The sequence below is a fragment of the Giraffa tippelskirchi genome, chromosome 12 (assembly GCF_054371585.1).
Source record: "Giraffa tippelskirchi isolate mGirTip1 chromosome 12, T2T-mGirTip1v1.2.pri, whole genome shotgun sequence".
NCBI classification, from domain to species: domain Eukaryota; kingdom Metazoa; phylum Chordata; class Mammalia; order Artiodactyla; family Giraffidae; genus Giraffa; species Giraffa tippelskirchi.
The window spans coordinates 91,326,196-91,349,039 of NC_137286.1; the positions used below are offsets into that span (position 1 = coordinate 91,326,196).

The following is a 22,844-nucleotide window of genomic DNA, read 5'->3' on the forward strand; positions in this document are numbered from 1 at the left end:
TGGAGAAATACAGCACCTTCTGGAAGTTATAGTCCCTGAATTACTTCAGATAGCTTCACAGAGTCATCTCTAGAAAAATTGGGAGTTTTTGATTCAGACAAATCTTGGTTTGAAATCTTGCTTTCTCACCTATAAGCTGAGGAACCTTGGGCAAATTACCTTCTCAAGGTTCATTTTTTCTCATATATAAAATGGTAAAGGTATTTCCTTTCTCATAGTATTACTTTGAGCACCATATGATGTACCAGATATCTAGAAGAAGGCTCATAATGAGTAGCTATTTTTACTACTACTGTTGTTGTTGGTATTTGTGGCAATTAAATTTAATGTTTTAAAATTCTTTAGGTACTTAATGTTTAGCTCAACCCAAGATGTTCTAAAGAGTCTACTTGGAAATGAGAAGCACCTGTCTTTCCTATCAAAGTTCTTCCCAGAATGGTCAATTCTATGCTGATGGTGAAGAAGCAGCTTGCAAATAACATCCCACAAAAGTAGATCTAAATACTAAACTCCTATGGGCATCTTGCACAAAAGCTTAAATCAGAGTTTTCTTCAGCAAGCTTATAGGCCCCATAGAGTTCATAACCCTGAAATGTCTTGACCAAGTGTACTCATCTGGTATACTCAACCACCGAACTGGAATATGATATTCTGTTTTTTTGGACAGAATTAAGAGTGAGTTCTCTTAGGCTCAAATGACCCCTGCAATCAGGGGCAAGAGGGCTGTAATTGAAATGTCACTCAACGAACATGCCAAAAATAATAGAAATGGAGATGACTACCTTGCCTTGTGGTGAGTTTCCTGCTTTGGGAGATTAGCAAGATGGTCAGAGAATGAGCAGAAGGCAGCACTTCATCTTGAGCCTTGCTTCTTCCTTTAGCGTATAATCTAGTTTGTTTTAGAAACTAAACACCAGTGATGTAGCTATGACCACTTCTTCCATGGAAAACCAAGATTTGTCTTCTTTACAAATAGGGACTCTAATTAAGATTATGGGTGTTGGGTGGATGAGGGGTGCTTCTATGCCAGCCTTAATTCCTTAATTTATTTATTCATTAGTAAGATATGCAGTGCTTTGCCTGCAACTGGCTGAGCTTCAGGGAATAATATTGGATTTTTGTTTTCTTTTCTAGTAGAATTTCTTGTCTTATGGAGGGACATAGCTATTAATCAAATTGTTGCAAAAATAAGCATATTTCAGAGAAAATTACTATAAAGGAGAGTTATATGATTTGGGGGTTCTGAAAAGTCTTCCCTGAGTGGGATAATTTCTAAACTAGGTGAGTTGGTGAGGGATGGGGAGAGGCATATAGAGAGACACATATAGCCAGTAACTGTCACAGCATGCACAAGGGTCCTAGGGACCCTTTTCCATTATAAGTTATTACAAAATATTGAATATAGTTCCCTGTGCTGTACAGTAAATTCTTGTTTATTTTATATGTAGTGCTTTGTATCTGTTAATTTCATAATCCTAGTTGATCCCCCCAGCACGCCTTTCCCCTTTGGTAACCATAAATTTGTTTTCTATGTCTGTGAGTCTGTTTCTGTTTTGTAAATAAGCTCATTTGTATTATTTTTTAGATTTCACATATAAGTGATAGCATATAGTATTTGTCTTCTCTGTCTGACTTATTTCACCTAGCATGATGTTCTCTAGGTCCATCCATGTTGCTGCAAATGGCAATATTTCATCCTTTTTTATGGCTGAGTAATATCCATTGTATATATATCTACACCACATCTTCTTTATGCATTCATCTGTTGGTGGACACTTAGATTGCTTTCTTGTCTTGGCTATTGTAAGTATGAACATTACGGTGTATGTATCGTTTTGAATTAGAGTTTTTGTCTTTTCTGGTTGGGTGTATTTTAATGGTATACTTGGGAGGATTTGTTGAATGACTGGGTGTAGGGTATTAACAAAAATGAGCGAAGATGAACCCAAGACCTTTGCCATGAATCACCAGAACAAGGAGTTTTCATATACTGAGATGGGGTAGACAGCAGGAGATGAATGTTTGCAAGGTACAGATCAAGAGATCAGTTTTTGAACATGTTAAGCTTGATACTCCATGAGACATCCAAGTGGAAATGTATGGGTCTAAGTGGAGATTCAGGTGCTAGGACTCAGGAGGGAGATTCAGCCTGGAATTTGTCAACCAACAGACGTATGAGATCACCAAGGAATCAGGGTACCTAGAGTAGTGAAGAGGATGAAAGACTAAGTCCTGTCACTGGGACATTATTTAGAGGGCAGAGAGATAAGAATAAACAAACAGAGGCTGAAGGCAGCAACCAGTGAAGTAGGGGGAAATCTAGGTGGTATTCTGGAAGCTAGGCAAAGAAAGTTTATCAAGCAGGAAACAGTGATCAACTGGGTTAGAGGTTGCTGGCAGGTCAGGCAAGATACAGGCTGAGCATTGACCTCTAAATAGAGCAGAATTGAGATTACTGGAGACTTTGACAAGAGCAATTTCAGTGGACTGGTGGAGGCAAAAGCCTGAAAGGAGTGGATTCAAGAGAGTATGGGAGGAGAAATCAGAACAGTACACAAGGGCACTGTTCACTACGGACACTGGGCATAGGTGGCCATTGAGTACCTGCAATGTGGTTACTCTGAATGGAAATGTGCTCTAAGGGTAATATGCATGTCAGATTAGAATTCATAAAAAGAAAGTCTAGTATCTTAACAATTTTTGATAACAGTTACATGTTGAAATGATACTATTTTGGACATGTTGGATTAAATAAAATATTATTAAAATTAATGTTATTTGTTTCTCTTTACTTTTTTCATGTGGCTACAGGAAAAGTCAAAATTACAAATATGCCTTGTTATATTTCTACTCAACAGCACTGGTATAAGCAATCTTTTCAAATAGTTCTATTGTAACGGGATACAGTGGAGAAGGCAATGGCACCCCACTCCAGTACTCTTGCCTGGGAAATCCCATGGACAGAGGAGCCTGGTGGGCTGCAGTCCATGGGGTCACGAAGAGTCGGACACGACTGAGCGACTTCACTTTCACTTTTCACTTTCATGCATTGGAGAAGGAAATGGCAACCCACTCCAGTGTTCTTGCCTGGAGAATCCCAGGGACGGGGGAGCCTGGTGGGCTTCCGTCTATGGGGTCGCACAGAGTCGGACACGACTGAAGCGACTTAGCAGCAGCAGCCATAAAAATATTTGAATTCAGAGCCTTAAAATTTCCAATTCTTCATTTTGTTTCTTGTTTCTTCTTCTTTTTTGCATTCACGAAACAAGCAAGAGAACAGCCCCATCTGTCTCAGCCACTCTGGAGGAGGCTGCAGGGGTTGAGAGGCAGCTTCTGCCTTGAACTTGGCCACTCCTGGGCTTGTAGTAGCCGGGCTTCAAAGAGAAACCACCATTTCCTCCCCCTGCCCCAATACCAGCTTCACAGGCAGCTGGGCTGCTTAAACATTTAAGTTTCACTTTGGGCTACTATAAACATTTGCTTTATTCCTGAAAAGGTTCCCCCTCCCCCACTCCAGGTATTCTGTAGGAATATAGGCCATTTTTATGCCCCAGTACACTGCATGGTTTTGAACCCTTTTTTCATAGTTGCAATGCCCAAAGATCAAAAATAAGGGTTAACTAAAACTGGATGAGATGCTGGTCCGTTTGAAACTGCTGGAGAGCCAGCCAAGCTGTGCCAACAACTTGAGACTCTTCGAGGTGTCAATGACTATGCTCTGATGAGGAGAAAAGAGAAAGGGGGGGTGCCAAGGCAGCCCAACACTCGGATGTGGTTTAGTTCTGGCTGGGATTGAAACCTTAAAAGTGGTAGTGCGCTGAATTCTTTTGTCTTCCCTTGCTGCTTTGGAGCAAGGATCACATAAAAATACTCTCAGTTTATTTTCTGTGAAGTAGTTGTAGTTCACCTTTGAGTTGATTAGCATCTGCACCTAAAAGACCATTAAAAAATGGAAGAGTTTACAAGACAGTGTGAGCTGGCACAGTCTAGCAGAAGAGGAGAAAGAGGAGAAAGCACTTAGGAAGAATAAATATTTTACAGCACCTACATTTTCAGACTGCATCTGCTTGAAAGGACTCCTCCTTTCTCTCTCATGGCTCTCGTCTCGTCGGCCTTCCCTTTCCTTTCTCTTGCTTTCTTTCTGTCATTCTGATATTATTTTTTTCTCTCTCCAAATGAATTTTTCTGTTTAATTCTACATGCTTCCTCTGATAGTTAACTTGTTAGTTAGCTATTTAAAAGTTTTATAAATTTCTCTGAGCTTGCTTTACTTATTTTCTTGGCTGACCATCTGAAGTCATTCTATGGAAGGAGACAGTATGAACTAGAAAGACTTGAACTTTAGAGTGGGTTAAGTTTAGTTATACCTGCTGCTACAAAGTCCAATCTTTATGAAAAGAAAAAGAAAAAGGAAAGCATGAAAAACAAAACAAAACAAAAGACTGCAAACAGCCAACCTTCGTGAGCTACATGCCTCTTTTCTCTACCTGTTGTCAGTGTTTTTGTATCTGAGATTTGTTTGGGTTTTGAAAGGGACATCCCAATTTACAACCTCCAGAATCGTCACTGAATTAATTTGCTGTGAAATAAATCATACCAAGAGAGGGCTCCTATGTTGGAGAATGATTTCTTTTGCTCTAAGGAGCATTTGCGGAGAAGGCAATGGCACCCCACTCCAGTACTCTTGTCTGGGAAGCCCCATGGACGGAGGAGCCTGGTAGGCTACAGGTCATGGGGTCTCGAAGAGTCAGACACGACTGAGTGACTTCACTTTCACTTTTCACTTTCATGCACTGGAGAAGGAAATGGCAACCCACTCCAATATTCTTGCCTGGAGAATCCCAGGGACAAAGGAGCCTGGTGGGCTGCCATCTATGGGGTCGCACAGAGTCGGACACGACTAAAGCGACTTAGCAGCAGCAGCTGCAGCAAGGAGCATTTGAATTTCAACAGCAGTTTGTTTCAAGGAAATGCTTATTTCAACAATAGAAGATATAATGAAACAGAACATGTTTCTAGATATTGTTAGCTTTTGTTTTTGGTGTAGAGTTCAATATTAGGCTCAGTTAAATGTTTTTTGCAAATGAATGAAGTTTCTCCATTTTTATAATGCTGAAAAATTAATGACCAGATGGTAAAATACTCTGACTGTGGGCATTATGTAAGGCCTTGAAGGACACTGCCTAGTGGAGACAGACGTAGTTTTCCTCTGACTCCATAAAGGATGTGGATTTTAAAATGCAGTTGGGTTTAATATTTCATCTTAATCAGCATTCCATGGCATCATGTCAATTCACCATAAAAATTAAAGAAAGTTTCTATTGGATAGGAAAAAGAGAGAAAGAAAGTAGAGATGTGATTGCTCTGTTGAGAAGATTAATCAAATTTATGAGGGAATAAAAATATCTTGTACATATGTGGCAAAGCTTCTTATGCGAGGGCTCTCACATTCTGCCGGAGGGTGTAGACCAGTTATGATGAAGTCACTTCAGGCGAGAGTGAGAGCTTTGCCCTTGGACAACAAAAAGAGTTTTCTTTGCACTTTTTGCAATAGGCTTAATTTTTCTAGAGCCTGACACAAAAGTCTGAGGGCAATTAAGAAAAGATACAAATGCGATCATCAGAAAGCTAGTTCCCAAGTTTTAATGAATATTAGATTAACATTTTCTTATTCAGATGTTACATAGGGGTAAGGAAAATTAACAGTGATGGTGACTGAGGAGAGTTCTTTGAGTAGTCAGTTAAAATTTCAGTTATGTAAGATGAGTAAATTCCAGAAATCTAATGTACAGAATGATGAAAATGCTTAACAATACTGTATTGTTACTTGAAATTTGCTGTGATGGGTGAACTTAAGTGTTCTGACCACAAAAGAAAGAAAGAAAGAGAGACAGAGAGAGAAAGAGAGAGCAAAATGTTAATGATGTAAAGTGATGGATATGTTAATTAGCTAGGCTCTGGTGATCACTTCACAATGTATACATATCAATATATCAAGTTATACACCTTAAATATAAACAATTTTATGTCTATTATATTTCAATAAAGCTGAAAAAAGAGATATGAAACTTTAAAAATACAAAAGAAAACGCCAACAAAAAAACCTCATTGCCAAACCCAAGATCACCTAGGTTTTCTCTTACATTATCTTGCAGAAGTTTCATAGTTTTGCATCTTAAATCAAGGTCTGTGACCTGTTTTGAACACATTTTTATGAATAAATTAAGGTTTGTGACCCATTTTGAACACATTTTTATGAAAGATGTAAAAAGGAGGTAAAATTTTAAATAAAGAACGAATTTTTCTTTTTAAAAAGAACAGACAGTCCTTTGTAGCTGTTGGACTTTGCACTGGACTGTGGCCATTGTATGGGATTCCCAGATGGCTCGGTGATACAGAATGTACCTGCCAATGTAGGAGACATGTTTGATCCCTGGGTCAGGAAGATCCCCTGGAGAAGGAAATGGCAACCCACTCCAGTATTCCTGCCTGGGAAATCCCATGGACAGAGGAGGCTGGTGGGCTGCAGTCCATGGGGTCACAAAGAGTCAAACAGGACTGAGTGACTGAGCGCACACACACGTGACCTTTGAACTGCATTCAGAGCTCCTGCTGGCATTACCACTTTGACAGGTTGCTAGGCTGCTTGGGCAGCCAACTCTGCTACACTGCTTGATTGTTTCCATGATATGGGCTGAAATCCACAATAGCTAGGGTGGCATCTTTGCAGTTACTTTGTGTGTGTGTCTCTTGTAGATCGTCATGATCTAGCCCTTCAGTTCAGTTCAGTCGCTCAGTCGTGTCCGACTGTTTGCGACCCCATGAATTGCAGCATGCCAGGCCTCTCTGTCCATCACCAACTCCCGGAGTCCACCCAAACCCATGTCCATCGAGTCGGTGATGCCATCCAACCATCCCATCCTCTGTCGTCCCCTTCTCCTCCCGCCCCCAATCCTACCCAGCATTAGGGTCTTTTCCAATGAGTCAACTCTTCGCATGAGGTGGCCAAAGTATTGGAGTTTCAGCTTCAACATCAGTCCTTCCAATGAACACCCAGGATTGATCTCCTTTAAGATCGACTGACTGGATCTGCTTGCAGTCCAAGGGACTCTCATGAGTCTTCTCCAACACCACAGTTCAAAAGCATCAATTCTTCGGTGCTCAGCTTTCTTCACCGTCCAACTCTCACATCCATACACAACCACTGGAAAAACCATAGCCTTGACTAGATGGACTTTTGTTGGCAAAGTAATGTCTCTGCTTTAAATATGCTATCTGGGTTGGCCATAACCTTCCTTCCAAGGAGTAAGCGTCTTTTAATTTCATGGCTGCAATCACCATCAGCAGTGATTTTGGAGCCCCCAAAAATAAAGTCTGACACTGTTTCCACTGTTTCCCCATCTATTTGCCATAAAGTGATGGGACCAGATGCCATGATCTTAGTTTTCTGAACGTTGAGCTTTAAGCCAACTTTTTCACTCTCCTCTTTCACTTTCATCAAGAGGCTCTTTAGTACTTCTTCACTTTCTGCAATAAGGGTGGCGTCATCTGCATATCTGAGGTTATTGATATTTCTCCCGGCAATCTTGATTTCAGCTTGTGTTTCTTCCAGCCCATCATTTTTCATGATGTACTCTGCATATAAGTTAAATAAGCAGGGTGACAATATACAGCCTTGACGTACTCCTTTTCCTATTTGGAACCAGTCTGTTGTTCCATGTCCAGTTCTAACCGTATGCTTCCTGACCTGCATACAGGTTTCTCAAGAGACAGGTCAGATGGTCTGGTATTCCCATCTCTTTCAGAATTTTCCACAGTTTATTGTGATCCACACAGTCAAAGGCTTTGGCATAGTCAAGAAAGCAGAAATAGATGTTTTTCTGGAACTCTCTTGCTTTTTCGATGATCCAACTGATGTTGGCAATTTGGTCTTTGGTTCCTCTGCCTTTTCTAAAACCAGCTTGAACATCTGGAAGTTCATGGTTCACGTATTGTTGAAGCCTGGCTTGGAGAATTTTAAGCATTACTTTACTAGCGTGTGAGATGAGTACAATTGTGTGGTAGTTTGAGCATTCTTTGGCATTGCCTTTCTTTGGGATTGGAATGAAAACTGACCTTTTCCAGTCCTGTGGCCACTGCTGAGTTTTCCAAATTTGCTGGCATATCAAGTGCAGCACTTTCACAGCATCTTCTTTTAGGATTTGAAATAGCTCAACTGGAATTCCATCACCTCCACTAGCTTTGTTTGTAGTGATGCTTTCTGAGGCCCGCTTGACTTCACATTCCAGGATGTCTGGCTCTAGGTGAGTGATCACACCATCATGACTATTTGGGTCGTGAAGATCTTTTTTGTACAGTTCTTCTGTGTATTCTTGCCACCTCTTCTTAATATCTTCTGCTTTTGTTAGGTCCATACCATTTCTGTCCTTTATCGAGCCTCTCTTTGCATGAAATGTTCCTTTGGTATCTCTAATTTTCTTGAAGAGGTCTCTAGTCTTTCCCAATCTGTTGTTTTCCTCTATTTCTTTGCATTGATCCCTGAGGAAGGCTTTCTTATCTCTCCTTGCTATTCTTTGGAACTCTGCATTCAGAAGGGAATAGCTTTCCTTTTCTCCTTTGCTTTTCGCTTCTCTTCTCTTCCCAGCTATCTGTAAGGCCTCCTCGGACAGCCATTTTGCTTTTTTGCATTTCTTTTCCATGGGGATGGTCTTGAGATGGTGCTTTACACTCAGCATCTTGGTCTCACTCTGGTGGAAGTCATTCCTTTGCTTTATAACATAAATCTGCATTGGTGATACCAACTCTTGAATTTTTATTATTTTTCATTATGGTAAAAAATACATAACATGGAATTTACCATCTTAACTATTTCTAATTGTACAGTGTGTGTGTGTGAGTCGCTTAGTCATGTCCAACTCTTTGCGACCCCATGGACTGCAGCCCACCAGGCTCCTTTGTCCGTGGGATTCTCCAGGCAAGAATACTGGCGTGGGTTGCCATTTAATAGCATTATTCCCACTGTTTGTGTAACCAATTTCAAGATCTTTTCCATCTTGCAAAACTGAAACTTTATACCTAATAAATAGCAACTCCCCATTCTCCCTTATTGCAGTCCCTGGAAACCATTCTACTTTCTGTTTCTGTGAATTTGACTATTCTAGACAGCTTATGTAAGTAGAATCATACAGTATTTATCTTTTTGTGACTGGCTTATGTTGCAAAGCATAGTGTTCTCAAGGTTCATCCTTTCTTTTTAAGGCTGCCTAGTGTTCCATTGTGTGTATATACCAAATTTTGTTTATCCATTCAAACCTCAGTGGACACTTGGGTTGCTTCTACCTCCAATTCTGTATTTCTTAGGATTCAACATAGTTTGAATGGCAATGCTGTTTTGTTAATATTTATGCAATAATCTGTCCCAGAGCCTCAATTGTCTTTCTGTATGAAACATCTTTCCCCAAAAAGCACTTACTAATGTTAAGACAAAGTTTCAACTTGAAATAAGGCAAAAGAATGGCTGCATGTCCTTTCACTCTCTTACTGGAGCATTTTCTAATAGGTCCATCTAAGGACTATCGGATTCTTTAAGGAAATGCACCTTATTTGATAATACTATTTGCTGTTGATTAACGCTCAGATTCTATGAAATATTAATTCATAGATTTTGTCCAGCACTAATGCAAGTGACTTATATCTAGTAGAAAAAATGATTCTACAGGTTTCTTTTAAATAAAAGGATCATAAAAGATGATCCTTTTATTGCTGTATGTGGCATTAACCAGTGTTCTATCTGATCTAGCAGTCTTATTCAAAAATTCATTCTCTGCTGATATCAGTGATATGAAATTTAATATCAGTGATATTAAATAAATCTTTGCAACATGCTCATGTTATATTTATATGTGAGCACTATTTGTAACTTAAAACTTTTACAAACTGAATTTCTTTCCTGCCAGAAAAGCCAGAGTAAATGACCACATTTACTCTGAAGTTTTTGTTGCCAAGTTATAGAGGAACCCTAACGGCTTTCTCCTGAATATAATTAGAGAATGACTTTTTTTATTTTTAAAGAATGCTGACCAGCAATACAACAACAAATTTAGCCTGTTTGTCCAAGTGTGTTTTTTTAATTTATTTATTTTTAATTGAGAGATAATTGCTTTACAATGTTGTGTTGGTTTCTGCCATACATCAACATGAATCAGTCATAGGCATACATATGTCCCCTTCCTCTTGAACTTTCCTCCCTCCTCCCACCCCATCCTACCCCTCTAGGTTGTTACAGAGCCCCATTTTGAGTGCTCAAGTGTTTTAATCTAATATAAGGACAAAGTAAACCTACATGTTGCTCTTGCGCAAATAACTACTAGGCTTTTGTCCACCCAACTCAACTACACAACATGAATCAGAAAGCTTAAGAGTCCTCAAGATATATTTCCCAAGAACGATGACCCTATATGCAAGACAGCAAAAGAGACATAGATGTAAAGAACAGACTTTGGACTCTTGTGGTAGAAGGCGAGGGTGGGATCATTTGAGAAGAATAGCATTGAAACATGTATATTACCATATGGGCAATAGATCGCCAGTCCAGGTTTGATACATGAGACAGGGTGCTCAGGGCTGGTGCACTGGGATGACCCTGAGGGATGGGATGGGGAGGGAGGTGGGAGGGGGGTTCAGGATGGGGGACACATGTGCACCCATGGCTGATTCATGTCAATGTATGACAAAAACTACTACAATATTATAAAGTAATTAGCCTCCAATTAAAAAAAATATATATATATATATGTTTCCCAAGTCAGAGTAGCTGGGCTGGCTAAGCTCATAGGTTTTAACAAAGATATTAATAATAAATACAAAGTGAAGTTTCCATCAACTCTGCATTCTCATACCCACCTGCAGCCAAACCTCCCTAATTTGGAGATGAATACCAGGCCAGAATACTGGAATGGGTATCCATTCCCTTCTCCAGGTGATCTTCCCAACCCAGGGATCGACCCCAGGTCTCCCGCATTGCAGGCAGATTCTTTACCAACTGAAAGTTTCCATAAACGATGCATTCTCATACCCATCTGCAGCCAAACCTCCCTAATTTGGAGATGAGCACACACACCCCCCCCACTTTTTGCAGAGGGTTTGCCATTATGTTTCCGTTCTGCATATGCAAAGAGCAAATAACTGTGGAAAATAGGTCAGAGACACAATTAGCCTGTGCTGATTCCTGTTCCTTTTGACCTAGGTGTGCATGCGTGTGTGTGTGTGTGTGTGTGTGTGTGTGTTTGTGTGTGTATGTTATTGAAGCATACAGTCACATAGCATGGAATTTTAAGTGTTCCAGAGGTCCATTTATTTGACGTTTACTGAAGAGCAATTGGCCCATTTTAAATATGTATCCCTAAAGATCCTGAGAGGCTTATTCTTAAGGATGGAGGTAATATATTGGTGGCCTTCCTTTTTAATATCCGGTACCTAGAAGAGAGACCAGCATGAATTAATCAATGCTTTATTGAATTCTGAAATCTTGTTTCTTCTTTTGACCCACAGGAGAAAGAATACTAAAGATAAATGGTATTTTCTAGACTAAAATCAAAGGAAGATTAGAAAAGCAAATGATATATTTCAGTTAGTTAGTACAAGTGCAGAGTAAAGTCTGTTAAAAGCCTCCCCTACAGCTTAATCATTGTCACATTGCAAACTCTACCTTGATAAAAAGAAAAACTTTAAATATAGCCTTCCTCAGTTTTCTCTATCAATGTGTGGAAACTCTCCTCTGTGAGATTATCTGTTTGAATTTGACTCTAAATTTTTAAAACTACCAGTGTTCCATTCTAGTTTGGTAGCTCTTTGACTTAAATAGAAAAGCTGATGGTCTCACCCTGGGATTACACAGACACCTCCCCAGCACGGTGACTTTACCCTGTGGAGTCAACAGATGATAGATGAAGAAATTTCTCCACTGAAGTTGATGAGGCTCTATCCATTTCTAGGAAATCTTTTTTAATTCTGGTTTTATAATTTTATGAACCTCTGCTTTACAAGCAATACTTGAGTTTTGGGTTCTTCTAATCTTTTAAACAAATCTGGTACCCAGCTTTTTATGTGTGTGTGGTGGTGTTTTGAATTCTTACTTTGATGTCATAATATTTCAGAAATAACCACAGCGATTCTGTAATTCTTCCATACATTTTATTTTTAACCTGAAGAAACCATGGTCGGTGTCAATAAAAGTTTATTGAGTGTCAGCTAGGTATGAGCCCTGCCCCTGGCACTTAAGTATGCTCTGAGTAGTCTGGGTTTCCAAGATGTTCCATTATCTGATTTGGGAGTCAGATATTTCCCCAAAGGGGTCTTCATTGTTTTCCAAGCTTTAAAATTATTTCCAATTTTCAAAAATGTTCTCTGTAAGACAAGAGTATCCAGCAGTTTTCATTTATGAAATGCTTGCTCTGAGCCAGAAACGGTTTTACAATATATCTTCTAATCTTAATCCTCCCCAAATTCGTTGAGTTGAGGGATGGCTCTTACTATTTCCATTTTAGAGGTGAGAACACTGAGGTCTAGTGAGAATGTGTCATTTGTTCTGGGTTGCACAGCAAGCGTGGCATTCAGTTTGAGTCCAGGTCTGTTTGATCCCACAGCCTCTCTGCTACACCATATCCAGTTTGATGTCTGTGGTGATGGTTTAGTCACTAAGTCGTGTCTGACTCTCGCGACCCCGCGGACTGTAGCTCACCAGGCTCCTCTGTCCATGGGATTTTCCAGGCAAGAATACTGGAGTGGATTGCCATTTCCTTCTCCAGGGGATCTTCCTGACCCAGGAATCGAACCCAGGCCTGCTGCATTGCAGGCAGATTCTTTGCTGATTGGCCTCTTGTAAATTCACACTGCTGCTGCTGCTGCTAAGTCGCTTCAGTTTTGTCCGACTCTGTGCGACCCTATAGACGGCAGCCCACCAGGCTCCCCCGTCCCTGGGATTCTCCAGGCAAGAACACTGGAGTGGGTTGCCATTTCCTTCTCCAATGCATGAAAGGGAAAAGTGAAAGTGAAGTCACTCAGTCGTGTCCGACTCCTAGCGACCCCATGGACTGCAGCCTACCAGGCTCCTCCGTCCATGGGATTTTCCAGGCAAGAGTACTAGAGTGGGGTGCCATTGCCTTCTCCAAAATTCACACTAGTGCCATAATATTTGAGAAAGTATGAGTTGTTTGGTTCTACATTTTAAATCTTAGGAAACCAGGTCTGCATCAGTGCATGTTTACCAAGTGCCAAGTGACTCTGTACTTAACATCATGCACGAGTGTCTTGCACACTCTAGGTTTCCAAGTTATTTCATTAACTGACTATTTTGGTCAGATGTATTTTGGAAGAGGACTTTAAGAGTGAAACTTACTTTAAATTCCCAATTATCCAGGATATGTTGTTTGAAGATGAGAACAGCTGGCTATTTTAATTCTCTAAGTGTTGAAATATTGTGGAAAAGAGAAACTCCAAACCAGCTTGCTAACAAATGACTTAGTGAATGAATCAGCAGGATTGAGCTCTCTCTGGTTCTTCTTGGATGTTTTCTGTGTATCTTCACAATCTGAGTGTAGTGTGATGAGCTGTTCTGCTGAGAAACCAGAGTTGAAAGAATAAACAGGGTTGACAGAATAAACAGTAAATCCTGATAGTCAGGGAAGGTTTACAAGTCAGCTTCCTTCTGCAGCTTTAACTCACATGTCTGGCCTGCAGGGAACATGCCGAAGTTTTCCCTTTGTGAACTGGTGGAAACGACTTAGTGCCTCTGATTTGTTTGGTTTCGCATTGATCAGTGCAGGGTCCTAGGCAGGCCCCAGTGGATGGACAATGCTATTGGAAGAGACCGGAGAGCTGGACATCACACAGTGAACAAAACATGCAGGGATGTGCTGGGGGAAGAGAGAGAGAGAGAGTGCGACACAGCATAGTGCCTGCACACATACACACACACACACACTCACTCACAATAACAAAATAGGAAACAAATGAATTTATTGATACAGATTATTATGGCTGATACCTCAAATGAAATGTCATATTTGTCTAAAACTTTTTCCATTTTATATTTGTCACATGCTCTCCTCTAAGGAGCTTTAAAGGCATGCACCGCTTCATATGAGCCGACCACTTGGCACTGTTAAATGAGCAAGTTGGGTGAGGATGGGCAGGTAAGGGACAGTGAAGAGGGAGTTGAAAAGGGAAGCACAAACCTCAAGTGCCGACAGTGGTAACTCAGCATCAGGAATAAGAATATGAGGAGAGCAATGAGTCTACAGCAGACCTCCCTTTATCACTAGGGCAGCCTGGGCACCTGAGGGGCCTGGGCACATCGTCTTGCTGAGAAGAGCTCTTATCTGGGAGTGAGTTCCTAAACCTTAAAAGTCCTTGTCGGTGCAGTCCTGTGCTTTGAGCATGTTCCACAAGATGGTTCAGGAAAGTTGCATAGTGGAACAGCTGCACTTTGGAGCCTGGGTGGTGACACCCCACAGGTGGGCAGGCCCAGGGACCCAGTGGTTAGTGAGAGGGACGCATGTGTCTTCTGGGCTGCTTTGCACATCTCAAGGGTGACTCCCAGTGACACCAGCCCCCAGGCACAGGCTACCAGTGTGCACTTGTAACCTGAGCTCAGGGAGAGCTGTTGACCCTCAGGACAGCTGCAGTTTGAGTTAATAGCACATAATTCAGCCCTTATTGAGGCTTTCCTAGAAATCCAACTATGAACTCTGCATGGATTCAGTCCAGGAAACTCCTTTCCTATCTGAGAGAGCAGAAATGCATTTTTCGGCATTTATTCACTGCAGCAGTTGGATGAAACCTCAGTCACTAGTGTCTCTCCTTTTCTCCTTCTTCTTCTTCTAGCCCTTTGTGTCCCTACTGCTCTTCTAAGGGAGTGCTCTTCTGTGAGACATAGCAGGGACATCCTGCCATAGTCGGGATTCTTAGCAGTAGGGTTTTCCCTTGTGGTGTAGAGAAGAGAATCCTGATTTCTAATCGATGGGGAGCAGAAGCACAACTGAGACACAGTGAAATTTGAAGAGGTCAAGTTTTGGGGGGGAAAAGGATGGAATAGTTGAGACCTCGCTGATGCAGGGTTCTTTCTCCTCCTTAGGTGTCCACGTTGTTTCGGTCACATCTCCTGAAACAGCATGAGACTTTCAAGGTGACATTTGTCTCCTTGGCACTGAAACCCGGACTCCTGAGCATGATGCTACTAATCAAAGCCCCCGGACTAAGGAGGATGTTCTGTTATACAGAGTGCACAGAAACGGAGAGGCGCAAGGTAGGAGAGCTGCTTTTTGCATCTTTTAAGAGTACACTCATAATTTTCACCTACATTCTTTTTCCCTTAATAATGTGCTTTGTGCACTGAGGCTGAGCCTTCCTATTCCATTTGAAGTCAGTATTTCCTTGGTCTTTAGGACAGCCTTAGGGAAGTTCTCCTGCAAGACTATAGATGGATTTCACATCATGAAAGGAGAGAGGAAAGCCACTCCAGCACACCGTAGAATGGCCAGGGCACTATTTATTTATTTTAGAGGTGGTGGCAGCTGGGGAGGAAGGTTCAAAAGACACAAAGTTGTGTATGAATTATGGTGTGATATGTTCGCTTTTAGCTCACCACTGGGCAGACCTTCAAAGTCAGTTTCCAGTGGGTTTTTCTCAAGGGGCCACACCAGCATCTTCCAAATGTGAGTCTGAAGATGCTTCCCATCTTACATCACTCACAAATAACTGCCAGAGCAACAAGAAACAAAAACTATACAATTTACAGTTCAGCCTCTTTGATGTGAGGTGGGATGGGGATCAGAAAACAAAGGCCTCTGGGTTGATTGCCACAGAGAGCAAACTCTTATTTCCTTAAGAGAGCAAGCTGCACTAGCACATTAAAATTATTAGAAAGCCTTTACCAGATTAAATGGAGCTTGATTTGGGTCAAGGTGGGGGAGGGGAGAGGAAAGAAACCAAACAGTGTGCGCCAAGGATTTGCTGAACGTGTTTTTTTTTTTTTTTTAATGCTGATGGGCATTAAATTAAGTAACAACCAAGGATTACACAAGAGTAAACACTGCTGGTAATGTTTGATTAAAAGCTAACTGAGGGCTCGAAGTGACTCCAGTTAATTTATAGATCATGCCAATAACAGCCCCAGGGGAGTGGGGCTGCGCAGGGTAGAGGAGAGGTTTTATAGGCAGAAGCCACATTTTTAAATGTCAAAAAGGAAAACCAAAGCTGAAGGAACGCTTTATAAACTTCAGGGAAGGAGAGAAAGAGAAAGAAAGAAAGAGAGAAAAGAAAAGGGGCGGGGGGGATAGAAAGGGAAGTTGTCTCTGTGACTGTTGGGCTTGGGGTAGTTAAAGAAAAAGGATGTGTAACATTTAAATAATTCTTCTAGGAGGAGAGAGAGTGCTAGGATCAAAGAGTTAACTGTTCCTATGAAAAAGGAGTCTTAATAAATTCTAGACTGTGTCAAGGGTTCCATCTACCCCAAATGAAAGAGTGTAAATTCCCCTCCATGTGATCAAATAAAATTGATTTAACTTTGCAACATTTAGCTTCAGGTTAAAATTTAAGTGTAGAGTCTAGCAACAAATGATTTTAAAATTATAGTCCCAATTCAGCAAACCTCTTTTGATAAGTTTCAAATGCTTTTATAATGGGATGTGTCATTTATTTAGTAACATAGCAGTCACATAGCAGCCGATAGGCTTAGACTGGAGTTTCATCTTGTACTTTAATTTTCTAGGGCATGGGGGATGACCATAATTGCTGAACAATTCAATGGAATGGAATGGGCTAATTCAGCACTTTTTTCCCCTACATTTTTCTACAGAATATCTAAAATCTCCTCCTCCATCGTAGTATGTTTATGAAAGCAAGGCATTTAACCCTCATATTTCCTACGCTTGAATAGTTTCCTTAATAAGATATAAAATATTTGCGAACCTGTCCCATTTAAATGAGCATGCCGTTCACTATGAAGGAGATAACAGTGCTCAGCACGTCAGGGTTGAATCCCGTCTGCCGGTGTTTGGCTGCCCTTAGAGGGTACTCCAGGAAACCCCGTCTCTCTGAACACCCTTCTTTTCCCAAGCTCTGTCTTCTCTCAGACAAAGGCAAAAATATCTGCTCAGCTAGGCCAGTCTTTAGTTTAATCTTGGAGTCTGAAAAACAAACAGTGGTAAGGTCTGGATAACATTGATCCACAATTCTGTGTGTGCCCAGATGAAACTTTAAAAAATGCTAAAAGCCACCAAAATCTCTGCTCTTTCCCTTAATTACCCTAGATTATCAGACTGGAGGAATAAAATGGGCAGGTATATTCCAGTGCTGTTAAATCTTGTGCTAACTTTACGGGTACGAGCAGTACCGGCAGCCTTGTCTGCTTTCTAGCACTCTCCAGGGACCCTCCCAACAGGTCAAAAACCAAACACCCTGTCTGCAGGGGTGGAGATGGAGCTTGTGCTCTGCAAGAGGCTGCAAGAGAAAAATCCTGCCGTCTTATCCCTTGGGCACTGTCAGTTGACTGACTCCTTTTATGGCTTTTATTACCAAACCCAAAACTTGACAGCTGACCTGACTCAGGTCACCAGCCCCATGAAGATATTTTTAAAAATTGAAAATCACTTGACTTGTTCAGTTCTTACCATTTATGAGTTTGCTCAAACATTCTGGTGAGCAATTTCAAATGTGAAGATATGTGTGCCAAACCATAGCAAAACTGAAAGTGACACTTCAGAGTGACTGGAATTAGTAGACATTGGTTTGGAACCCCTTGTCTTTTATGTGATGTTAAAAACAAAGACTGGCATCACCCATGTCGACTGGGTCAGTTTATTAAAGAAAATTGAGTGAAGTCTAAAGGGGATTGGGCTTTCATGTATGGAAATATTTTCAAACTCAAGCAATTCACTGTAATTCATAAAAAGTTTGACATGAGGACTTCCCTGGCAGTCCAGTGGTTAAGAATCTACCTTCCAATGCAGGGGGCACCAGTTTGATCCCTGGTCAGTGAACTAAGATCCCGCATGCCGCAGAGCAACTACTGAGTCCATTCAGTGTGGAGTCCGAGAGCCACGGCTAGAGAGCCCACACACAATTAAGACCCGACACAGTGAAATAAATATTTTTTAAAATTTTGTAAAAATATATTTTAAAAAGAATATGACATGAATGGACAATTATATTGTCACACTGTATGAACAAACAGATAGTGATAATGTGGCATTTCCTTTTCTTGTCTTTAAAAGAAAATATGACATTAGGTTGCATTTATCTGATACTTTTTCTTTTCTACTATAACCCGAAAAATGAAATGTATGCAGTTTCTCAAAATTTCAAATCACAAAGTTGGGGAATGGCAAATGGTATCATAATAGCAATGATAGCTGAAATTCATCGTGTATCTGCTCTGCTCTAAGCAATAACCATGTGAGGCAGGAACTATTGTTCTTCTGCTGCAAAGTTTTGGAAATAAATCTACAAAGAGATCCTTCTGCAAGGTCACTTAGCAGTCCGTGGAGGAGCCTGGGTTCAGCCACACTTATCTTCATCCATCTTGGGCTCCACCAGAGAGAGAGGATGCCATCGCTCTGCATTCCCAGGCACCCACATGCATGTGCTCACCGTTGTGGTTCCACCGAACCATGTCATCTAACCTATCTTGTCATGCCAGACCCTTCACACTGGAGTAGGGGAAGAGGGACTGTATTTCTTAAAGCTCCAGTCTCCATTATGCCTAAAAAATCCATCTTTTCTCATAATTTAGAACATACTTTTTTTTTTTTTAAAGAGTGGCCTATTGGAAAAGAATAATAGCTACAAGTAGCTTTCTATATACCAGATATTATTCAAATTACATTTCTTATTCATTTTATTCTCACAACAGTTTGAGGAAGGTAGTATTTTTATTGCCATTCTACAGATGAGTCAATTGAAGACAGGTCATGTCACTTGCTTAAAGCCACCTAGTTAGGGGGATGCAGAGATGAACTCACACCCAGTAGCTTGGTCAGATGGTTCATGGTCTTAACACTCTCTCTCCAGTGAATTGAGGACTAGCCAGGCAACTGATGGGGGCTTCTCTGGTGGCCCAGATGGTGAAGAATCTGCGTGCAATGCAAGAGACTCAGGTTCAATCCCTGGGTGGGGAAGATTCCATGGAGAAGGGAATGGCTACCCACTCCAGTATTCTTGCCCAGAGGAATCCATGGACAGAGGAGCCTGATGAGCTATAGTCCATGGGGTGGCAAAGAGTTATAGATGACTGAGCAACTAGTACTTTCACTTTCAGGCAGTTTGAAGGGCTAGCAATGAAATTACTTCAGCCAGATAATTTAGGCTGGGTTTTAGGGACAGCTAATTGTGGAATTATGTGCTTCCCTAATGGCTCAGTAGTAAAGAATCTGCCTGCCAGTGCAGGAGAGGTGGGTTCAGTACCTGGGTCAGGAATATCCCCTGGAGGAAGAAATGGCAACCCACTCCAGTATTCTTGCCTAGAGAATCCCATGGACAGAGGAGCCTGACAGGCTACAGTCCATGGGGTCGCCAAAGAATCGGACAGGACTGAACGACTAAACAATAAAAAACAACAACAAATGGTAGAACTGGCCATTTCATCACTAAAGGGAGCTGACACACTGCCTGAGGCGGCCACGCAATTCAGAAGGCAGACACTGGGAGGGTCTGTAGAGTCCTGGGCAATTCTCTCAGCAGCTCAGTCTGGGCCATTTCCAACTCTTACTCTCTGAACCTTGGTTCTCCTGCCTCGAATACAGGTCTAACAACAAACAGTAGCCTCTTCTATTGGTGCACTTTTCCAGTTTACAGAATAATTTCTCACACATTTCCTCATGTGATGTGAGCCTCAGCATGGTTCTTTAAAGTGTAATTATTCAGGTAGGACCTTCAGAAAGCTATAGCTCACAGATACCCATGGCCACAAACTGATCAAGAAGGACTAGGCATAAAACCTGGCTTTCTGACTCTAAGCCAAAATGCGTTTCAACTATATCCCCAGTTCTTTCTGTGGTAGAAATAACCTCTTAGAGCAAGCTTCCTGTCACATGGCAGTTTCAGTGCGAGATCTCATGAAACCTAGTTCCTTATATCAAGGCTCTGTGAAGTGGGCCAACCAGCTGCCCAAACTAGCTGAAGACCATCCACATGTTGTTCACATTGTATTTTGTGCTTGAATCCACTTGCCGTGGTAGACATCTTATGGTGGTAAATGGGGACATTTAGAACTAGTTATGTTTATCGGCAAGCTGAGTCCACAGACAGGGCAATAAGCTCATCAACCATGCACCCACCAGTGCAGAGGTGGGAAGTGTGCTGAAAACATTCTGGGCTTTGGGGTCTACCCTCATGATTGTAGAGAAGTGTTGCCTTATTGTAAAAAAAAAAAAAGAATAAGACCCGATGTCAGTGATTGAGGGCAAGTCCCCTGTGCTCCCCCTTTTGCCTCCACTCCTTTGGGCGTGAGAAGCTGACACGGAGAAGATGAGGTGGCTGGCCTACTTATTTGTGGCAACGTGCAGAGCTTAATTGGAGGCTGGATACTAGAACGTCAGCTCAGAATTTCAGAAGAGTCTGGGCCGTTTTCACAGATCCGAGTCTGGAACCTGAAAACAGGCTTTTACAACATTCTGTGATGGTATGACTGGCTGGTTCATGCACTGTTCCTAAGAAAGCCGAAATCCTCTGCTCCAACTTGCAGAGAAAAAGACAAAAGAGAAAAGACTTGTAGAAGGAAAATTCACAAAGCCCCTTTCCTAAGAAGTCTGTAAGCTGGAGCCATCCAGCAAGGCACAAGCAGATACATATGGGCAGGTTAATGTCCCTAAAATCTAGCAGGAGCCAGTAATAACATGGTCAGGCAAATAGAAAGTTCCAGCTGGTTAGGAAGTCTGTGCAGCACCACACCATTACCCACAGCAATTACCCTAGATGGAGGACTGGCTCCCCAGTTCTGGGCACACACCCTGGGCTGGAGAAATTGGCTCTAATTCTCATAAAGCATTCTCCTCTCACTGGGACAAATCCCTGGAGCATTAGGAAGGCTTTATGGTAAAATCAAGCTGTATCTCTCCCGGGTTCTGGAGTCCAGGTTAGAAGCTGCTTGTCTGATCCCTGCCAGCAGCTGGGATGGCTTGGGGGCAGGGACCTGGGGAGAGTGGTGTGATTGTGCTTTGCAAGTTGCCTGGCCATTGTGAGATGCAGTGGTGTTTGCTGCTATGACTGGAGCCCCAACCAGCAGATCTGTGTTTTACCACTTAACTATCCTTGGGTGGTGTGGGTATGTACCTCTTTAGGGGAACAAACTGAATATGACAAGTTTCCGAGGTTGGCAGTAGCTGCCAATTGCTTGCTTGTCTGTTGTCCAGCTCTTTCTTTTTCTAAAGCAGTAGAGTGCCGGTGTCTGTTTCATTGGTTTCTATTTCTGTGAAAAACATTTCAGAACCACTTTCCTCATCGATACCACTAAAAATCAACCTTCCCTTCCTTTTTGCGCTGGAAGGGCTGACCCACATTCTCCTGACCCATCCCGCCCTTGGCTGTTGCCAACCCCAGACGGGTTGCTGCCATCAGATGATGCCCTGCCCTAGCCATGGGGACACATACCATATCCCTAAATAAGTTCTGGAGGGATTAAATACATAAACATTAAATAAATTTTTTAAAAAACAAAAGAATAAAATAAATTATGGTAAATAGTCATCAATTCCTGCTTCACGGAAGTACTTTTTAAGCAAAAATGTAGAGGAAGAATTTATGAAAAGATCAATTTTTTTTGGTATAAAACTGAAAGCTTGTATATATCAAAACTTGTGACAAAAAAGCATAAAGCAAAGAAAAACCTGAAAAATGGCAAAATATAAGACAAAGATATAAACATAGGTAATACATGAAAAGCTTCTAGAAATCAATAATTAGAAGATAAATAATCTAAACAAAAAAATTGTCAATGTTCACAAAAAGGCAATTTGTAGAAGCAGAATTGTACATATATGTACAGTAGTCATGTAGGGATGTGAGAGTTGGACTACAAAGAAAGCTGAGCGCTGAAGAATTAATGCTTTCGAACTGTGGTGTTGGAGAAGACTCTTGAGAGTCCCTTGGACTACAAGATCAAACCAATCCATCCTAAAGGAAATGAGTCCTGAATATTCATTGGAAAAACTGATGCTGAAGCTGAAACTCCAATACTTTGGCCACCTGATGTGAAGAGCTGACTCATTGGAAAAGATCCTGATGCTGGGAAAGGTTGAAGGCAGGAGGAGAAGGGAACGACAGAGGATGAGATGGTTGAATGGTATCACTGACTCGATGAACATGAGTTTGAGCAAGCTCTGAGAGTTGGTGAAGGACAGGGAAGCCTGGTGTGCTGCCATCCGTGGGATTGCAAAGAGCTGGATGTGACTGAACTGAACTGACAAGCCGAAAACAATTAGATAATAACTCAGAAAATATTTCAAGCTTACTATTTATTTAAAAATAATTAAAGAAAGATTAGTTTTTGTTTCTCAAGTTGGCACCTGTTTTAAACAAACAAATCAGATAATTACATATTTGGAGAAAAGTTCAGGAAAAAGGATTATATAGTGCTGAGGGAAGTATAAAGATTTTTGAAGTTTTCTCATTGTAAATGTGGCAAGATGCATTCAAAGACTTAAAACTGTGAATGGTATTTGACCTAATAATTCCTCTTCTAGGAATCTGTCCTTAGAAAATATTTTTTGAGAAATACAAAGATTTAGGTTCAAGGGTGATTATCACAGTGTTATTTATAACAGGGAAACATTCTAAAAAATAGGTTTAAT

General features: G+C 41.2%; 1 protein-coding gene across 1 annotated transcript in view; it reads left to right on the forward strand.

Moving 5' to 3' along the window:
• LOC145528635 (uncharacterized) overlaps window positions 1–22,844 on the forward strand; it is a 576,677-nt gene that overhangs the window by 241,238 nt on the left and 312,595 nt on the right. The window contains exon 4 of the mRNA XM_081547288.1: window positions 15,134–15,304. Coding sequence (XP_081403414.1) covers window positions 15,134–15,304 — 171 coding nt within the window. The remainder of the gene's footprint in view (window positions 1–15,133; window positions 15,305–22,844) is intronic.